The sequence below is a fragment of the Propithecus coquereli genome, unplaced genomic scaffold (genome assembly GCF_000956105.1).
Source record: "Propithecus coquereli isolate 6110/MARCELLA unplaced genomic scaffold, Pcoq_1.0 Scaffold138, whole genome shotgun sequence".
Lineage (NCBI taxonomy): Eukaryota > Metazoa > Chordata > Mammalia > Primates > Indriidae > Propithecus > Propithecus coquereli.
This window is the reverse complement of record NW_012138080.1, coordinates 3,404,144-3,424,147: the sequence shown is the minus strand read 5'-3', so window position 1 is coordinate 3,424,147 and position 20,004 is coordinate 3,404,144. Positions and strand designations below refer to the sequence as shown.

Below are 20,004 nucleotides of genomic sequence, written 5' to 3'. Positions count from 1 at the left end.
AAAATATTGTAGTTATCCTTCCAGAAGATCCTTGAATAAATTTCAAACAATGATGTCGTAAGGAGGGTTTCATATATTTTAACGACTAAAATGAGTCTCAGAATGGAAGCAGCAGTTCTGAGTTTCTAACTGCTTTCTTTGTCAAGACATCTTGGGAAAGCGTATAAAACTTTCAAGCCACGCATTTGGGATTAAATCCACATCTGGTCATTTATAGGTAGACTCCTGTCTATGGCTTTGGAAATTCTTAGATTGCAGACAGAGAATAAAACCACACATTGTTCTTTCCTGTCTGTCCTCAACTGGATTGAAGTTTCTTAGCTAAGAGGGCAGATTCTGCCATATTTCACTTTTTCTGGCTCTGTGGTCTGATTTCCAAGGTCATAGTTGGAATGAAAAGGAAAAAGAGAGAAAAGTGGTAGAGTACCCTCCCTACAGGTGAGACTTACTCATATGACCAGTCTCTAACTATGCACCAGCTTTACCCAAAAGATTGAGGATCATGTAAGCCAGCAGTTAGCAGCAAGTGACCATGGATAGCAAAATAGTTAAAAAGCCTAGAAGGGCTTCCACTTCATATATATAGATTTTCCCCCCACATCTCAAAGCTGTTGGAAATTATTATCTGGGAAGATGAGGCCTCTTAAGGTTGAAAGGTAGCAGCGGAGCCCTGATTTACTTACTGTCACTCTCCTGTGTTAAAAGTGGCACTCCAGAGGCCTGATAGACCCTTATTGTTCCAAAACTTAAAGTTAGGGAGAGGCTTATTCGTTGAGAGACTCAGGCTCTGTGTGTTTCAGACAATGCTGATTCATCTTAGTTTTGTGATTCAATATTATGTCTGGAAAATAGTAGCTGTAAAATTTATTTTGTTTTGCAGGCAGTTTCCTTGTCCTCCAAACTCACCAAAGGCTGTATGCACTGTTCTTGAAATTGAATGTGCTCATGGTGCTGTTTTTGTGGCTGGTAAAACATTTAGTCTAGAATATATGACACTGTGAACTTACTCTCCTTTCTGAAAAACTCAACTGACTCCTCTTCTGTTTTATTCTTATTATTGTTATTAGGTTCTGATTAATTTACTCTTTAGAGAAATAGAACTAATAGCCAAACTTATTTTAGGTTCTGTAAGCATCCTTAAGGATCACTCAGGAGATTTGTTAATTAAAATGTCATGCCAAAGGGAAATGATACTTCCCAGGTTTTAATAGTTTTCATCAGAGATAGCCATGTAGAAATATGGGTAGATGCAGAGACTCAAAACTGGTCAGGAGAAAGATAGCTGCACAGATGATATTTTATAACATAAAAGCAAACTTGAAAAAATAAATTATCTCCAAAATGACTAAACACTTGGCTTCTACCTGAAAAAAAAAAAGTTGCATTGACTTTCCCAAGAGGCAATCTAGCAGACAGTTTTTGTTTTGAAAGTTACAGCTGTTTTATACAGTAATAACTGAAATGAAATTGTTCTTTAGCCTTGACTATAATATCCTGCCTGAGGGCAATGAAAGCTACCTTCCTTAGTCTAGTTTTATTCATAAAGCAGTAAGTCATATTCTTTTAGGGTTTTTTGTTTTGGGGGGTTTTTTTACTTAAAAAAACTTCAAAATTTCCTGTATTTGGATTCTTTGGAATACGTTATCACCAATAGCTATGATATTGAAAGTATTTTTAATCAGGTGTAACAGCAATAGTTTTTCTTGATCCTTGGTGCATTCTGTTATATTATATAACTTAGGCAATCAGATTAATAAATATATTGAGTATTTCTTCCAAATTCATTTGATGCACCATTCATATCATGTCTTTAGCCATCTATTCTATTGTTACCTAAGATCTTTTTATTTCATTTTCTACATGTCTATGTGTGGGCTCCCCAAATTATATTGTAAGTCAGTTAAAAGCTAGGCCTTGTTTTATATCATAGCACCTCTGATACTGGCACTCCTTAAATAGTTGTTGCTCCTCTTTTTATCCTATTATGTTAATCACACCATTCCATCCAGGCCACCTGATATTTCTTTGACAGGGAGATATAATAAATACTCCAGAAATCTACCACAAACTCCTTGGATAATTGATGGAGAAAGGAAGCTGGAATCTTCAGTGGAAGAATTGATTTCAGATCATCTGTTGACAGTATTCAAAGCAGAGAGTAAGTTTTAAATTTTCTTTTTTTTTTTTTTTTTTTTTAGAGAGAGAGTCTTGTTCTGTGGCCTGGGTTATAGTGCAGTAGCGTCATAGCTCACTGCAACGTCAAATTCCTGGGATCAAGCTATCTTCCTGCCTCAGCCTCCCAAATAGCTGGGACTAAAGGTGTGCGTCACCACAACCTGCTAATTTTTTTTCTATTTTTAATAGAGATGGGGTCTCGCTCTTGCTCAGGCTGGTCTCAAACTCCTCACCTCAAGCAATCCTCCTGCTTTGGCCTCCCAGAGTGCTAGGATTACAGGCATGAGCCACTGCACCCAACCTATAATTTTCATATTTTAAATACATTGTCTATCATTAATAGATTTCTTGGGGGTGGCAAGAAAGATTTCTATATTTTGATAATCACTGCCAACTCTGGGCCCCTTGGCTGTAGGCTTCTAGGAACAGGGATCATCATCATATCCTGAGTGCCTCTGGCCTGGCTGGATTTCAGCCAAGGCACCCGAAAATGTCTTTCTTTCCTCTCTCAAGATGACTGACCTCTTTTGGGAAAATTCAAAACAGTTGTGAAATTATTTTAAATGAATGCACTTAAGCCCTGACCTTGGCACATCTCAGCCTCAGCCTCTTTGGGGGAATATGAGAAAATTAAAACACATCTTCCACATCTAGCTCTTGTTCAAGAGTAATCACTTACAAATGTCTGCTTCTGTCTTAACCTCTAAAATGTCCTGGGATAAAGTTCAGGCCTAGAGAAAATATTAATAGATCAACGGCAACCATTTTATTACAGAGCGACTTAATGGCAGCCGTATTGTGTTTTGATTTCCTCGGTATTAATGAGCTGAGTTTGTGGGATGAGTCAGGTCCCGTCAGGCTTATGTGTCCCTTGTCTCAACAGGCCTGTCAAGTCAAAGGCAGCGTAAAGTCTGGTGATTTCACGTAGGATTAGACAAGAGGAAAGGGACTCAGATTTCAATTACAGGAAATTTTGTTACATGTCAGGAAAAAGTGCAAGCAGTAGGTAATGTCACTCTTTGCAACGCGGCTCCTAGCATAATTAGAAAATGCTTTTTTGAGGAACCAGCTAGATATCCATCCTTCTCTCTAAAAAACCTTAAGACAAATGTGCTTTAAGAATGACAAGCGGATGGTCTAGGTGAGATATGGCTGTCCCTTCCAGCTCTCTGACTTGCCAGAGGGAAAGAGAAGCATTTCAGACTCCATCCCTTTTATAATTTGTTGCCTATGAGGTAGGTGCACCCTTTTTTAATGGTCTTTAAGAATTGTTTACTAAATGAAGAAGTAATTCAGCAACCTAATATTTTCCAAAATCTTTGTAGTAAAGACTCTGGGCTATTATCATGAGCATTTACCTACTTAATTTGGTATTTATAAACTGATTATCTTGTAAGACATATGCAAGTTATGAAGAAGTGAAATAAAGTGTTAGCACAAAAAATTCCTTTTACATTTTTCTTGGAGCCACCTTACTCCCTTTCTATAAGAAGATTCAAGAAACCTTCAGTTCTAACTGTTCTAGTCCCAAGGAAGCCCCTGTTGCCTCTAGGGCTACTAGAGGGGCTCTTTCAGAGATGTGTTTTCCCCCCTTGCAGTCTTTCATGAAGGTGGTTTGTTGTCATTTTTCCATTCAAGGTGGAAAAATTGTCCCCAAACTGAAAACAAAGCAAATTTTGTGTTCAGCATCTGAAATGTGTGCTGGAGTAATTTACTGAGAGCCACTTGAGAAAAAGCACACCTTGGGGCCCCAGTGCTAACTAGCTCCTTGTCGGGGGGTAAAACCTTGTTGTTTGAAACCCCCAATTAATAGCATCAATTTGCTTAAAGCTCTGCTTCTCAGATATGTTACTTGTTATTTTTGATTAATGATTCACATCTGACAACTCTGGGATGTTGGTTCTAAATATTGCACCCTTAAATTTTATAGCACTGTGAAATAAACCAGTATTACATGGAGCAGCCTAGCTACTTATATAAACATTCCTTCCCCTAAGTGGGATATAGAGACTTGTTTCCCAGCCACTTCAAACTGGCACATCATATGATCTACTTGCTAATTCCATAAATAAGTAATACATTTTGATACATTCTTAAAAATCAATGTGTCTAAAAAAATTTCCCCTAATACATTTATTACTTCACTTATTGAATAAATGTTTGTCATGTCAGTTCCCTGCTGAAAACTGGTCAATCACTAGCTACAGGATAAAGTCCAACTACTTAACTTGATATTCTGGGATTCTGGGCCTTCCTAGGGTCCAAGGAAATTTCCTTAGTTCTCAAGTTTGAAACATTTTTCTAAAAGATATGATAAATACCCCTTTTCCCTTAGTCTGGATTTTGTGCTTCTGTGGCCTTCTTGAGAGCCTGGCTTTCTGCATCTCTTTCTTACTGACAGGTTGATTTATGAATTTAAGATTTCTGTTCTGACTTAGCAGTAGCTGGTAGACTTATCTCTTTGAGGCCTCTTCATCCCCTTCACCCCTGCCAGTCACAGGTTCTGGCTTAGTCACTGTGGAGCCCTCTGGTTCTATGACATGGCTGATTGGGAGATGGAGGGTGGCAGGTATAAGACAAACTATAGACCCAGGGAGTCTGTATCTTCAGCTTCCCAGGTGCCATTTGCATTCTTGATTTAGCTATGGCCATCCATCCTTAGTGCTACACCTTGAGTCTGTTAGTTCCGACTACTCAAAGCTACTGATATTGCTATGGGTTTATTAGTAATTTTTTTGTTTTTTTTTTTGAGACAGAGTCTCACTGTGTTGCCTGGGCTAGAGTGCCGTGGCGTCAGCCTAGCTCACAGCAACCTCAAACTCCTGGGCTCAAGCGATCCTCCTGCCTCAGCCTCCCGAGTAGCTGGGACTACAGGCATGTGCCACCATGCCCGGCTAATTTTTTTCTATATATTTTTAGTTGTCTGATTAATTTCTTTCTATTTTTAGTAGAGACGGGGTCTCGCTCTTGCTCAGGCTGGTTTCAAACTCCTGAGCTCACACAATCTGCCCGCCTCGGCCTCCCAGACTGCTAGGATTACAGGCGTGAGCCACGGCGCCCGGCCGGTTTATTAGTAATTTAACACTGGAGTATAAACACGGAATGGAGGGTTCTGTGGGACTTAGTGGTCACAGAATCCTCCTCCCTGCCTGGCTGCTCTAGTTCTGTATCTAAGAAAATTGTGTAACCTTTTTTTTTTTAATTTAATCATTTTCTCCTTCCAATATATGCAGCTTTTAGTCTGTGATGATCCATTTATCTTAGAGTGTACACTGATTTTATAATGGTTCCAGTTTAGGTTTGATTATACATATAATGAATTTGCATTTTAAAGTCAAACCTTCTTTTTCTCCTCTTCTTTTTATAGAATTTAATTCTTAAATAAATGTTTTTCTTTGTTTTAAAGAAAGAAAGAAAGATGATAAAGTTTTCACCATAAGGTTGTGATGATGATGGTGGGACCTTCCTCCAAACAGTGCTCTGCCTTTGGCTTTCCCATGGGGTGGTGACATAGGATGATAGTTAAGGTCTGACTTTAACATCAGAAACACCTAGCTCTGCCATTTAATTATGTGACCTTGGAAAAATTACCTATCTTTCTCAAGGTTGATGTTCTTTTATTTAACACTTACTTCATACACTTATAATAAGGATTAAATAAAATAATGTATGCATAATTTTTAGCCCAGTGCCTAGCATAAAATAAGTGTTCAATAAATGGTGTTTATTGTTACCATTACTATTTTTAGTAGAAATTAGGATTAGAGGAAGAATGATGACTGTCCCTTGGGATTCTCTTGCAGATTGTTCAAGATCTTAAATTGGTTTTCTTCCAAAGGTTAGGAACAAATATCCTAGGGCTATTACATTTCTGATTTTTTTTCTTTATCTGCTTTCCAAAGGTTTTAATTTTTCATCCTCTGGAAGAGAAGATGTAGATGTGAGAACCTTAGGAAATGGTAAGATTGCAACAGCATCACCTGATTAGAACTAACTTTACAATTATCACCCTTTCCAGCCAGCAGGCTTACTGTAGTCACTTAATCAAAACCAAAATGAGCAGAGCCCAGAGCTTCTCCAAGTTAGGAAACTTTGTGGATTGTGGAGCTACCTTTATAAATTATATGCTATATGTCTTAACAGGAATCATTTCTTCAAAGGCCATTCTTATTATATACCTGTAGATTATAAGGGACTTTGATGTGCATTAACAATGAAAGGCCTGATTTTTTTTCCAAAATTTTGATTATTAATTGTTCCATTTAATAACATTTCAGAAGTACTGTTACAATTTTCAAAATCTACACCTTCATTTAAAAAGTGATTCTATTCTCTTAGCCTTCATTTCTGTCATTTTACCTTGTTGTACTATAAGATGATGAGAGTTAATCCTAAGTTACTTGAGATTTATATTCTTTTCTCTCATGGAATCACAGCTTTTCCGTTTCACTAGTGGATTAGGCAGGGAGGATGGATTTCAGCAGGACATTGCTGCATGCTACTATGTTACATTAGTGTAACCAAGTTAATTAGCAGTTGTTTGAATTTTATTTTGTGATTAACACAGGCTTGTTCATGGACCTTTGGGGAAGCAGTCATTTTCACATATTGCCTGTGCTGGGGTTTAGCAGCCCCCACCCCCAAAAAGCCCCTTGATTCTTTTCACACATTCTTCCCTCCCCAGATGTAGTCATGTCACTAAACTTTCAGTCCTCTAGAGCTCAACTCGTTTTTCACACCTCCTAACCCTCTTGCATTAGCCCAAATGTTAACTCCATCAACACGTTTCTGTTTCATGACGGGGTGTGTGCTGCCAGGAAGGCCCTTTGCAATTGAGCTGGTGAATCCTCATAGAGTACATTTCACTTCACAAGAAATTAAGGAACTTCAGCAGGTAAACCACTTCATGACATGGAAATCGTCATGTTTCTGCAACTCTCTAACCGAGCTAGAGTGCTAATTGTTTTTCTTTTTCTGCTACTACAGAAAATTAATAAGTCATCTAACAAAATCCAAGTACGTGACTTGCAGCTTGTCACAAGGTAAGGGTAGGCTTCCTGGAGATGATTTCAGAAAGGAATTTTTAGTTGCAGATCATATATCTAATAAGGGAATTGCATCCAGCATATATAAAGAACTCTAACAACCCAATTAAAAATGAGGAAATGATTAAGTAGACATTCTCTGAGGAAGATATACGAATAACCAATGAACACATGACAAAATGTTCAACATCATTAGTCATTAGGGAAATGCAGATCAAAACCACAATGAGATCCCACTTCACACCCACTAGGATGGTTATTATCAAAAAGACAGAAAATAACAAGTGTTGGTGAGAATGTGGAGATAATTCGAACCCTCATACCTTGCTGGTGGGATTGTAAGTGCGACCACTTTGGAAAAGTTTGGCAGTTTCTCTAAAGGTTAAACATAAAGTTACCATATGACCCAGCAATTCCACTTTAGATATTATATATGCAAGAGAAATGAAAACATACATCCACACAGGGACTTGTACAAGAATGTTCATAGTAGCATTATTCATAATAGCGAAGAAGTAGAAACTACCAAAATGTCTGTGGATAAACAAAATGTGGTATTTCCACATAATGGAATATTATTAGGTTATTACATATGAAATGTCTGATTTCCTTAAGTACTAAGTTTGACAGTTGATATCTCTGACATTTCACTTTGACACTTCTTGTTTTATTTTTATTGTGAAGGTACATCCTCAGTCTTTCAAACACACATTTTGACTTGTGATTATCTTTCACATTTTTTTTAGAGCAATTTTTGTGAAACCATGGATAAGTCAAAATTTCGTGTTATTTTCGAATATGAGTTCCATCGTGGAACCAATGCAATGCAGACAGCTAGAAATATCAACAAAGTGCTTGGGAAGGGTGTGGCTAATGAGCGCACAGTACATCTGCTTTGAAAAGTTCCATTCTGATGATTTTAATCTTGAAAATGAACCACGTAGGTGACCTGAGACCAAAGTGGATAATGATGAGCTGAAAACTATAGTGGAAGTGAATCCATCTTAACCTACGCATGAAGTAGCAAAAAGGTTTGATGTTACTATTCCAACAATATGGTACCACTTGAAACAAATTGGCAAGGTAAAGAAGCTGGATTGATGGGTTCCACGTGAATTAAATGAGCGTCAAAAGAGAAATCCTCTCAAAGCTTGCCTTTCTTTGCTGTCACGACATAAAGGCAAACCATTTCTACATTATATTGTTACATGTGATGAAAAATCGATTATTTTTGACAATCGTTAAGCATTCAGCATAATGGTTGGGTAACGATGAAGTGCCAAAACACAGTCCAAAACTGAATATTCATCAAAAAAAGCTAATGGTGTCTTTGGTGGTCCAGTGCTGGTATTATCCACTACAGCTTCATGAAACCTGGTCAATTAACTACAGCAGATGTCGACTGCAACCAAGTGGATGAAATGATGAGGATGCTTGCAGCTGAGAGTGGTCAATAGAGATAACGCTTGACCACATGTTGCACAAACAATGCTGCTCAGACTACAGCAGCTGGACTTGGAAACTCTCTGTTGTCCAGTGTATTCACCAGACCTTGCATCAACTGACTACCACTTCTTCCAGGCTTTGGACCACTTCTTGCAACAAAAAATATTCAATCCTCAACAAGCTGTGGAAAACGCCATTTGTGATTTCTTCACCATCTCGCTCTCTAGGCTTCTCTGCTGCTGGTATAAACAAGCTACAGTTAAGATGGCAAAACTGGGCCAGGCGCAGTGGCTCATGCCTGTAATCCTAGCACTCTTGGGGCTGAGGTGCGAGGATTGCTTGAGGTCAGGAGTTCGAGACCAGCCTGAGCAAGAGTGAAACCCCATCTCTACTAAAAATAGAAAAAATTAGCCAGGTGTGGTGGCGTGCACCTGTAGTCCCAGCTACTTGGGAGGCTGAGCCAGGAGGATCGCTTGAGCCCAGGAGTTTGAGGTTGCTGTGAGCTGGGCTGACACACTCTAGCCAGGGCAACAGAGTGAGACTTTGCCTCAAAAAAATAAGATGGCAAAACTGTGTCGACAGTTTAAGCTCATACTTTGTTTGAAATATAATAAACTCAACTTTTGATTCAAAATCAGACATTTCATATTTAATGATCTTATATTTGGTAATAAAAAGGAATGAAGAACTGATATATGCTGCAACACGGATGAACCTTGAAAACATTATGAAATAAAAAGGGAGTTAGTCACAAAATACCACATACTGTATGATTCTGTTTATAGGAAATGTTCAGAATAGGGAAATCTATAGAGACAGAAAGTCAATTAATGGTTGTCCAGGGCTAGGGGGAAAAGGGGAGTGGGAAGTGATGCTAATGGGTATGAAGGTTTTTGGGGGGATGATAAGAGTATTATAAAATTAGATTGTGGTGATAGCTGCACAACTCTGAAAACATACTAAAAATCATTGAATTGGACAGTTAAAATGGGGGAATTTTATATAAATTATATCTCATTAAAGCTATTTTTACAAAAAGGGAAACTTGGGGCAATTTGTGTGTATTTTACATATTCAGACAAACCTTTTTTATTGTTTTTGTTTAGAGAGGCAATAGGACATATGAAAGAAGGTGAAGAAGAAAAGACCAAGACCTATAGTGCCTTAATATGGACAAATAAAGCAATACAGAAGAAAGACATTGAATTCCTAAATGATATAAAGGTAATTCAAGTGCTCTTATTCTTTTTTATTTTATTTTTCTATTGCCTATAAAAGAATCCATCGTCATCTAGTTTATTACCCTCAAGTTACAGAGCATGGGCTTTGGAGTCTGTGAGACCTGGTTTCACATCCTGGCTTTGCCGTTTACTAGTTGAATGGGCAACCCCTCTAGCCTGTTGGAGAGGCAGTATTAGCGATGAAGAGCCCGACTCTGAAGACAGATTGCCTGAGTTCAAATGCTAAATCTGCATTTCTTGGCTGTGTGTCTTTGGATAAATTACTTAGCCTCTTTGTGCTTCAATTTCTTCATCTATAAAATTAGTTAAAAGAATTAAATGAGTTTAATCATATAAAGCACTGAGAATGGTACCTGGCACATAGAAAACACTCAGCAATGCTATTGTAATATTTGGTTATCTGTAAAAAATAAATATAAGATAGGGCTTATCTAATAGAATTGATGTTGAGATTAAGTACGTGAATAAAATGTAATAATATATCTAAAGCATGTACATTTGGCACATGCTAAGTTTTCCTTCACATGAGCATGTCACTGTAGAGGGTCTGCCTGTTTGTTTGCTTATTTCTTCCCGCCTGTGCCCACCTCTTCTTGTAAAGAGAATTTACTTTCAAATGCAAGGAATGAGCATAAATGAGCACAAAGGTGCATACAGTTACCACAACATTGTTTAAATTGGCAATATTTTGCAACAATCTAGATGACCTACTAGAAGGAACTGGTTTAATATTATGGCTTATCTGTATAATGGACTATTACTATCCAACTATTAAAAATTATGTGGTAGATTAATATTTTTGGCATAGGAAAATGTTTCTGATAAGTGCTAAGGTGGACAAAAAGCAAGGTATAGAGTATATAGAGGATGATATGTTGTACTTTAAGCACACGTTATGTATGTATATATGTGTATATATATACATATAGGTGATTATGTAGAAAACAAATTCTATGACAAAATATACCATAAATAGGGTACATACTTATCATGAAAAATAAAGACACTGAATAGATAAAAATGAACAGGCAGCTGAAAAATGAGCAACTACAAATGGCCAAGAATCATTTGAAAAGACGTTCCACCTCCAGGTTGAAGTAAAAAGACACCACTTTATTCCCCTTAGACTAATAATACCTCTCATTGGGTTGGGGTGGAGGAGAAAGATAGTTGCATACATTGTCAGTAGAAATGCAAAATGTTTCAACCTTTTTGGAAAATGTGGCAATGACTATAAAATTTTAAAACATACTGGTCTTCTATTGACAGTCTGTCCTATAGAAATAAAACTCCAGTCATAAGGATATGTACACAGTGATGTTTATTGACTTTGTTCAAAGCAGTAAAATCAACATCAAAAAATCTAGAAACAAAAGCAATGTCCTTCAGTAAGAAAATGGTAGAATAAATTGGAATATTATACAGCTCTTAAAAAACCAAAACCAGCATATGATCCTATTTAATTCATATATTAGTTTGTATATATATGCCTAAAAATATTAGGAAAAAAGTAGAGGGGTGTCTACATCTGTGACTTGTAGGAGCACCATGACATTATGAAAAAAAAAAAGTGAAGTGCAAATAATGTTTATGAGTATTTTAGTGAAAACATAAAAGTCATTCACCTGCTTAGAGAAGATCATCTATAAAATGTGGGGATGGACTTCACCTCCAGTGGCCCTTCAGTTCTCAGCTTCTATGATTCTATATCTAAGGTCCTTTGGCTTTTCGCCCTACTATGTAGGGGCCTTTAGGATGATAGCTATAATGTAGACAGATATCTTTAACACATTGACTACCACACTAGAAAAATAATTTTTTTACTTGGAGCCACCATGTTTTATTACAAAAATAGAATAAAAACTTCGAAAACAAAACAATCCTTTCTAATTTAATGAAAAATGTGTTATTTTTTATTGTTTTCTGTGTGTAAGTTGTATGCAACTTGAAAAACAGTTCACATGGCTCCCAAGATAAAGAGTCATGTGAGTTACATATGCTTCCTGAGGCCCTGGGCTCAAAACTAGCGTGAGTTAAATACAACTCACATCGGCAGTTAATGTGTTAAGACTGCAAAACAAATTTCTAAACTTCTCTATTCCCTTACGTGTGTACAAGTCATTCAGAATGCTGTGGGAAAAATAAACTCATTAAAAAAATAGATTTACAGTTTGAGGATATCCATAAAACTAATTGAGAAATAATGCTGAAACATGATTTTTATAGGTACAGACTAAGTGGTGAAAGGGTCTATTTTAACGGTCCACAGCCCAAGTAGACTGACACAACTAGCTGATTTCTAATAATGTTTTGACAGTTTTCAAATATTCCTATTGCCATAAAGAATAGAAAAACTGACCTACTTCCCCATTCTGAGAAAAAGTCACTTCAAATTTACTACTTGTCCTCACTTTTTAAAGAGCAACCCACTTCTAAGAAAAAAAAAGTATATATGTTTCTGAAAATTCAGCAGTCTAAGGACAGCAGAGTGCAATGTTAGAATAAATGGTTTCCTTTTGTTGGTTAAAAACAGACCAAAAAAGACACAAGTGTGTGTTGACGTGAGTGTTATGTTGGCAGCAGTACAGCAGCTCAGTTGGTATTTCCATCAACTGGCTCATGGTCAGAGTACTAGGAGTGGCTCTAGAGGTAAAGGACGGTGAGGCGAGAAGAGCACTCTTAGATAGATTCACTTCAAGACCAACTGTTTCTGCACCCTAAAGTGAAGACCATGTCTTTGTAGATTCCTTAAGAGTTCAGCCTTGTCATTGACTTTTTGGTCTTTTTGACCAGAAAAAATCAGATCTTATGGAGACAACTTATTTCATGACAACAAAATGCTTCTAAAATCAAAGAATAATAGAACCATAAAAAACCACAGAGATAGGAGGGGCCATTGAGTCACTGCTCTGACAAAAGCAGTCACACCCTTTCAAATGTGGTCTTTGTCAGAACTTGCTCTTTCTTTCTTGGTGGAGAACTTGATAGAAGGGAGACCAGACAGAAACCTTTCCTTTTCTTAGCAGAGCTTCAGGCACTCACTAATCATGTAAATTAGGAAGAGTTGTTCCAACAAGAAATTGCAGAGAATTCAGTTCTTATGAACCTACATTTCTCGTTAAGCCCAATATCTATTTTTAAAACTTAGAATTAGTTGACCTTTTACAGTATTAACCTCTATTTTTCTTTAAAATTTGTATCTTGGGACATAAAGGAAAATCTCTAATTTGAACTACTTATGAAAAAAACAAGTCTGTGTCCCTAAAAAATCTGAAATGTAAAAAGACATATAGTATTCTTATTCACAAGCTGAGCTAACATATATTGAGAGGTCTTGGTTTATTGTGCACAGTTATTTGTAATTATTATATTGAAATGTCACCCTAAACAATGATATAACTTTTCCAGATGTATCCTTTTGTATAACTAAAAAAAAAAAAAAGTCCCCGGAGAGTGGGTATATGGTTCTCCCTAAAATATGCAAACTGCCCATACAGACAAGTCATGCTGATGTTCCACATTCTATAACCAGATATTTGTCACCTCAGCCTGAAATCCTCACTGTTAGGCTACTACGTTGAGTTAGAAAACAAAGGTTAGAACATTGACCTCTAGAAGAGCCCTGTTGAAGTAACTGGCAGGATGGAACTGCAGGGTTCTAACCAATTTGTTACATATTAGACCAAAAGAGACTTTGAGGATCATTGACTTCAAGGCCCTTTTTTAATGGTGAGCTTACTGGAGCCCAGAGAATGAGTAATTATGGACTAGGTCATGAGAAGTCCCACAGACTTTGAACCTAAGAGGATATAATTTATTATAATATTAGGTAGTTTCTACCCTGACAGTGATAGCTGGAGTCCTTTAAAGAAGACTTCTGTGGTGAGCTATGGATGACAAAGTGCTAAGTCAGGCTTCACTGGGTGGCGGAGCTCTAACTCTGTGGTTGTATATCATAATCTCTAGGACTTAAAGATTGACCAGAAAACTCCTCTACGAGTCCTTCACCGAAGGCCCTTGGCTGTGAGAACTCGTGTCATTCACTTCATGGAGACACACTATGTGGATGCGCATCATTTTCGCCTCTATCTGAAAACTCAAGCTGGAACGTATCCTTCCACCTTCTGCATTGCAATAATCTAACCAGAACCCTATTAGAAGAGTTAATGCTGCCCTAGAAAAATAGGTTCAACTTGGTCTGGGAGGTAATAGGGAAAGGATTATATTGGAGAAGTATGCTTTTTTAAAGAAATTTGTTTGAGGTGTTTTTTCTCATTAAATCTGTGTTTTTCAAAATGACATTTTAAACCCTGGGGTGGCAGTTCCATGTCGGCTTTAAAGTTATTTATGTTTCATGTAATTACATTGTCTTACACAGTGCTTAGCACACAGTAAATACTCAGAAAATACTTTTGATTGATTCATTTGCTGCCTTCACATTTTTTGCAAGTCACATATTCATTACCATATCTAGGTCCTTTCAACATTTCAAGCATTTGCCCCAGATGAGACACAGGTGGGAATGGCGCTACTTTACATCTTGATCTTAACTTTACTTGGCCACTGGCCCAGTACAACAGAGAATATTCTTTCTCTGTATGCCTGGTGAAAAAAATAAAACATTTCAGATTACATATCATTTGTTTGAGCCATATGAACTTGGTTGACAGTAATACTGTGCGGGTATCAGCACCATTTCCAAAGACTGCAAAGGGTTTTGACTGTGTTATAAGCAGAAAGGCTGAGATGAGAGTTAAAAATATCCATAGTCTGAGGCTCATAATTTGTTTATAACCTAACCTGATTTGTGTGGTTTTGGTAAGTTTGATGTAAATACAAGTCCCAGGTCATGTATAGTTTTGTATCAGAATTGAGTTGCTGATTAAAATATAGCCGGGAGCTCCAGTAGTCTTCGCTTTAGTTGACTTTTCAAAGGTGTTCTTAGTTTTTGTTTCTTAGTTTTGTATTATTTTGTGATCCAATAGCGTGAAGTGATAACATGCTTTCTAACTGGTATAAAACTAATGATGTGTTTATGTATATAAGAAAAAAAAAACAAGTTTTAAGCACTAAATACCATTATTACTACATTGCTATAACTAATCTGCCTGTCCTTCCCCACCAACCTGCTTTCCCCTCTTCCTCCTCTGCCCCATCCCAGGAGTGACCTGGATTTACTCAGCTGAATCAGGTATAGGTTGTCCACTCCTAAAAACTTCTAAATTTTGCAATTTGAATCAAAGAATGATCTATTTAGATTCCAGTGGACAAATCTTTGTATCTTTGTTGTTTGGGGCACATTTGCCTACTGTGGGTGGAATTTCAAAGCAATCACAGATTTTTAAAAAATATTTTTATCCATTATAATTCTGGCTCCAGTTTTGGTGTGCCAAGGAGAAATGCAATCTCTTCTGGAGAAGCTAATGTCTTTTCAATCCTACTAAAACATTTTTAGAACCATCCATGTACATTTACTTAAGGTGTTAGCCAATAAAGACTGGTAAAGCTTTAGATATATGTTTATACACAGAAGTATATGTAATTTTCACACACTAAGTTTATTTTGTATACACGCTATGTATTTATATTGTTCTGTACACTGAGCTAGCTCATTTGACTTAAACCTTGTCCCTCTGGCCATGAATAAGAACCTCTCTGGACCTTTTAATTGGTTATTCTGGGGCTTTTTGGTCATCTCCCCTCATCATTGCTACTCAGGGGGAGCATTCTCTAAGAAAATGAGGGAAAAAGAATGACAATGTGTGAGTTTAGCAAAAAAGATAGTCACTAGATAATTGCATGTCTTATGTTTGAGTCAAAATGTTTGGTGAAGGTAGAATGAACAAACATTCAGAAAGTGAGGACATAATTAATATCAGCCTATTATAGTGTTGATTTTTTATTTATCATCTGGGAATAAATTTTTTCTATTTAAATTGTATTAAATATTTTATATGAAATGGTTTATAGATAACACAACATAATGCCGAATGCTGGCAAAAACATATCTTTTAGATAACTATTGTCAAGGTTGCAATAGAGTCCTGTGTAAGGAATGTTAATATAATCTTATTAAGAACAAATTCCAAAATTATTCATTGACTCCAAAATTTGAAGACCTATGAGGGAGATACAAAGTTGCCCCTTAAAAAAAGAGAGAGAGTATTAACTTAATTCTCTTGCTAACCACATTAGCAAACTAGAACACAGGTCTTTTGATAATCCTTCTGAAGGGCCTTCATTAAGACTAAATTAATATTCTCATTGTTCTTTCCATCCTTTTGCTGCTGGGTCATGTTATAGGGAAAGCCATCATTGAGGTCACTCTGTGTGTCGTCCTGTGGAAACCTACTATCTGGCAGATGCCAGTTACCATTATTGAAAAATGGGACCAGAAAGATGATAAAATGGAAATTTTGGCAAAAAAGAAATAGTTGTTTTTTTAAAGCATTAAACTATAGGCAATTTTAAAAATCCATACCCAAATCTTGGCACTTGTAGATAAGCTATGAAGAAAAACAGAAGTCATGACTTTTGGTAAGTTTGATGTAAATACATGTTCCAGGTCCTGACGTTGGCTGCCAGTCCAATGTAGGAACCAGCTTTCTGTAGCTTATTTTCTAAGACACACATCACAAGTCAAAGCTCAGAAATGACCTCTCTTTAGTAACATTTCTGCTTTTGTTTATTGTTTCCCTTTCACTTACCAAATCTCACCAAACAGTTGGAACTGCATGCTAACTTCATTTTTTCCTCAAACAAACTCCAGCTACATTAAAGAGTTCGTACATGGAGACTTTGGGAGAACCAAGCCGAACATTGGCTCGCTGATGAATGTGACTGCAGACATTCTCGAGCTGGATGTTGAGGTAAACCTTTTATTGTGGAATGTACATTTGCAAATTGAATTCGGCCAAAGTTATGCTATTTTGCATTAAGCCAAATAGCACTACCTACCTTCATAGGTGTTTGAAAATGATCAAAATCTCACAGTAGCATTGTATTACAGGGAGGGACTGTCTTCAGTATTTTTAATTTTTTAATAAATTCAAGGTCTCATTTATGTTCCTTGCAAATATGTAGCTAATTTACTAACTGCACTTTATATTAATATATGGCATTAGATCTAAACCCTTGAACCAACCAAGGAAATAAAAGTTGTAAGTGCTCTTCGTATGTCCCCTCTGGATTCTAGAGAGTTTATTCCCATATCTGTTTTGTTTTATAAAGAATTTAAGGGCCGGGCGCGGTGGCTCACGCCTGTAATCCTAGCACTCTGGGAGGCCGAGGCGGGTGGATTGTTTGAGCTCAGGATTTCGAAACCAGCCTGAGCAAGAGCGAGACCCCGTCTCTACTAAAAATAGAAAGAAATTAATCGGACAACTAAAAATATACAGAAAAAATTAGCCGGGCATGGTGGTGCATGCCTGTAGTCCCAGCTACTTGGGAGGCTGAGGCAGAAGGATTGCTTCAGCCCAGGAGTTTGAGGTTGCTGTGAGCTAGGATGACACCACGGCACTCTAGCCCGGGCAACACAGTGAGACTCTGTCTCAAAAAAAAAAAAAAAAAAAAAGAATTTAAGAAACTCAGAAACATACATTCAGGACAAGGGTAGAAAATGGCATGAGCCAATGGTTATTAATAAAAGCAGTTCTAAGGGACCCTTATGATGTGGTCCAAGTTCTCTGTTCTTATAGTCTGAATTGAAATGAGGTTAAATTTTAAAATAATAAGAAAAATGGATTTTTCAGGCAATTCTCCATGAATATTTTGTTAGAACATCAGTAGGTGTTGAGTCACAAGTTGTGCTCCTTGATGAAAATGTGATTAGGAATAGAGTCCGTCCTCGCTCCATCCCCCCAGATTTTAGACTTAGGCTAGCATTTTGTACATGGGAATATTATCAAAGTTATAAAAAGAAATGGGTATAGTTGCCCAGTGTGAAAACAGCTATAGCAATCAAATGATCACTGAAGCATTATTACCTTACCAGCAATTCTCTCAAGCGCTCTTTTAGATTATATTTTATAGAGCTCCTGCAGTACGGCCAATGATAATGCCTTCGAGGTTGGAGGGAGCCTCTTCAGTAAGATTACCATTTTGAGGAAGACAATCCTCCGTTAAAGAAAAGCCCAACTGCATTCATCTTTTTTGACCTTAATTCTTAGAATAGCTTAGGAGTGTCAAAGAGTCACAGGCCAGTGTTTCTTAACCTTGATTGTCCACTGGAATCACCTTTGGAGCTTTTTAAACAATTTAACATGCCTGCCCTCAACACACACAAAATTATGATCAGTAATGTTTAATTTTCAGTTTGAAAAAACCACTCATTAACTTATATATGGGTGTTTGGTGTATGGCTCTATTCTGAAACAGAACCAAAATATCTTCTTGAGATTTGTAAGACGCACACACACATGTACACATGCAATTGTTATTTGCGCTTTTCTAATAAAATTTTTCTGAATCTAGTATGTGAAGTGACTCATGGATTGATGAAAAATTTTCAGTAAATAATTTCAGGTTTTAAAATTTAAATGTCAATAAAAACCACTGATAGAGTGAATTTAAAAAAAAACAACAAAAAAACTCTTAAAGTAGGTTCCCCATGTGACTGTTTATGTGGAGACAAAAAATAGTTTGTTTATTGTAATTTCATTATGACTCGAAGGTCAAGGTTTTGTTCTAGAAGAGCAAAATGAAGGTAAGTAGAAGTAGATGAACTGGATTTTAAAAGAAACAAAAATCCAGCTCAAATGAAATGCTAAGATCCTTAATCCTTTCCTAGTTCCAGGCGATCTTTCATATTTTATTTCACGTTTAGTTGCTAAGTTACAAACAAGACTGTAAGTTTATAGACTACTTGTTAAATGTCAGATAGGAGAATGAAAATGATCAGAAGAATAAAAGTTGCTCAGACTTCTAAGGGAAATTTAGTGTAGCCACCTGAATTTGCTACTTTACCTATAAATAACATTTTAAAAATTTACATTAACTCTATCTTATCAGCCAAAAGGCACACTTTAATAACCAGCTGAGAAACCAAATACTGCTGTTCAGTTAATTCAGATTATTTCAGACCCAAGAATCCCTAGAATGGATTTGAGTGTTAAATTGTGGTATTCAATAGCTCTTTTCTTCAAATGCAGTTTCTTCAGTTGCATTATATTAAAACTATTAAATTTATACAGCATTACCAGCAAATGCTTACCAGAACAGTGATACCTGTTTTACTGACTTGTTCTCTCCCTTCTAGTCTGTTGATGTTGACTGGCCACCTGCTCTGGATGACTAGCTTTCAAATCTGGAGGCAAAGAGCAGGGTTTTCCTGGCATGATGTGGATATCCATGGAGCACACACTGTAAAATGGCTGTTTACCCACCAAACGGTGTCTTGGAAACCATTTGGATCATGTTGATCTACATATTTTTAAAATTTGTTGTAACATCTCAGGATCTATGTATGTATATTTTGTGTTAAATTGTTCCAAGATGTTTTATGATTTTTCTCATTCCCTCTCTCACCCCCACAAACCAAACTATGGACAACAAAACCATTCTCCTTAATTCTTTCACTTAAGAGAGTTATACAAACAGAACACATTCTCTGTTAATTTGAGAAGCTGTAATTTCTTTCAGCAAGATTTCCCTCCACAAGAGACAGACCATCTTTAAAATCATGTTCTAAATTTTTTAAATTATCTGAATAAAAGTTATATCTAGATTTATACAGCATAATAGCTTATGATATTCTAAGATATCAATGCAAATCTGACATCATTAATATTTTTCCCAGTAAGCCTCAGGCAATCTATTACCAATAGAAGAACTTTTGGATGTGATTTGTGACAAATCTTAATGACCTCAAGTTACTATTTCAACAATCTAAAATCATTGATACATTTTTCCTGTGGAGGGAAAGTGAAATCTTAGGAATTGAGATATACCATGGTAAGAGACCACCATAAATCTTTTCAATAAGGATAAACAAGTGCCTTTAATACCTTCAATCCCAGGGTTAAGAATTTGAAAAATTGAGATTGCCAAAAAAGGTAAACTGATTATTTCAGAGTGCTTCAATATATTCAATTATAAGC

General features: G+C 36.6%; 1 protein-coding gene across 1 annotated transcript in view; it reads left to right on the top strand.

Annotated features, from left to right (window-relative positions):
- Nucleotides 1-19,230, top strand: part of PUS10 (pseudouridylate synthase 10) — a 78,800-nt gene extending 59,570 nt beyond the window's left edge. Inside the window, exons 10-18 of the mRNA XM_012639181.1 lie at nt 881-966; nt 2,033-2,158; nt 6,078-6,134; nt 6,993-7,069; nt 7,162-7,217; nt 9,773-9,890; nt 13,874-14,016; nt 16,677-16,776; nt 19,164-19,230. Coding sequence (XP_012494635.1) covers nt 881-966; nt 2,033-2,158; nt 6,078-6,134; nt 6,993-7,069; nt 7,162-7,217; nt 9,773-9,890; nt 13,874-14,016; nt 16,677-16,776; nt 19,164-19,202 — 802 coding nt within the window. The 3' untranslated portion in view covers nt 19,203-19,230. The remainder of the gene's footprint in view (nt 1-880; nt 967-2,032; nt 2,159-6,077; nt 6,135-6,992; nt 7,070-7,161; nt 7,218-9,772; nt 9,891-13,873; nt 14,017-16,676; nt 16,777-19,163) is intronic.
- Nucleotides 19,231-20,004: the final 774 nt, after the last annotated feature.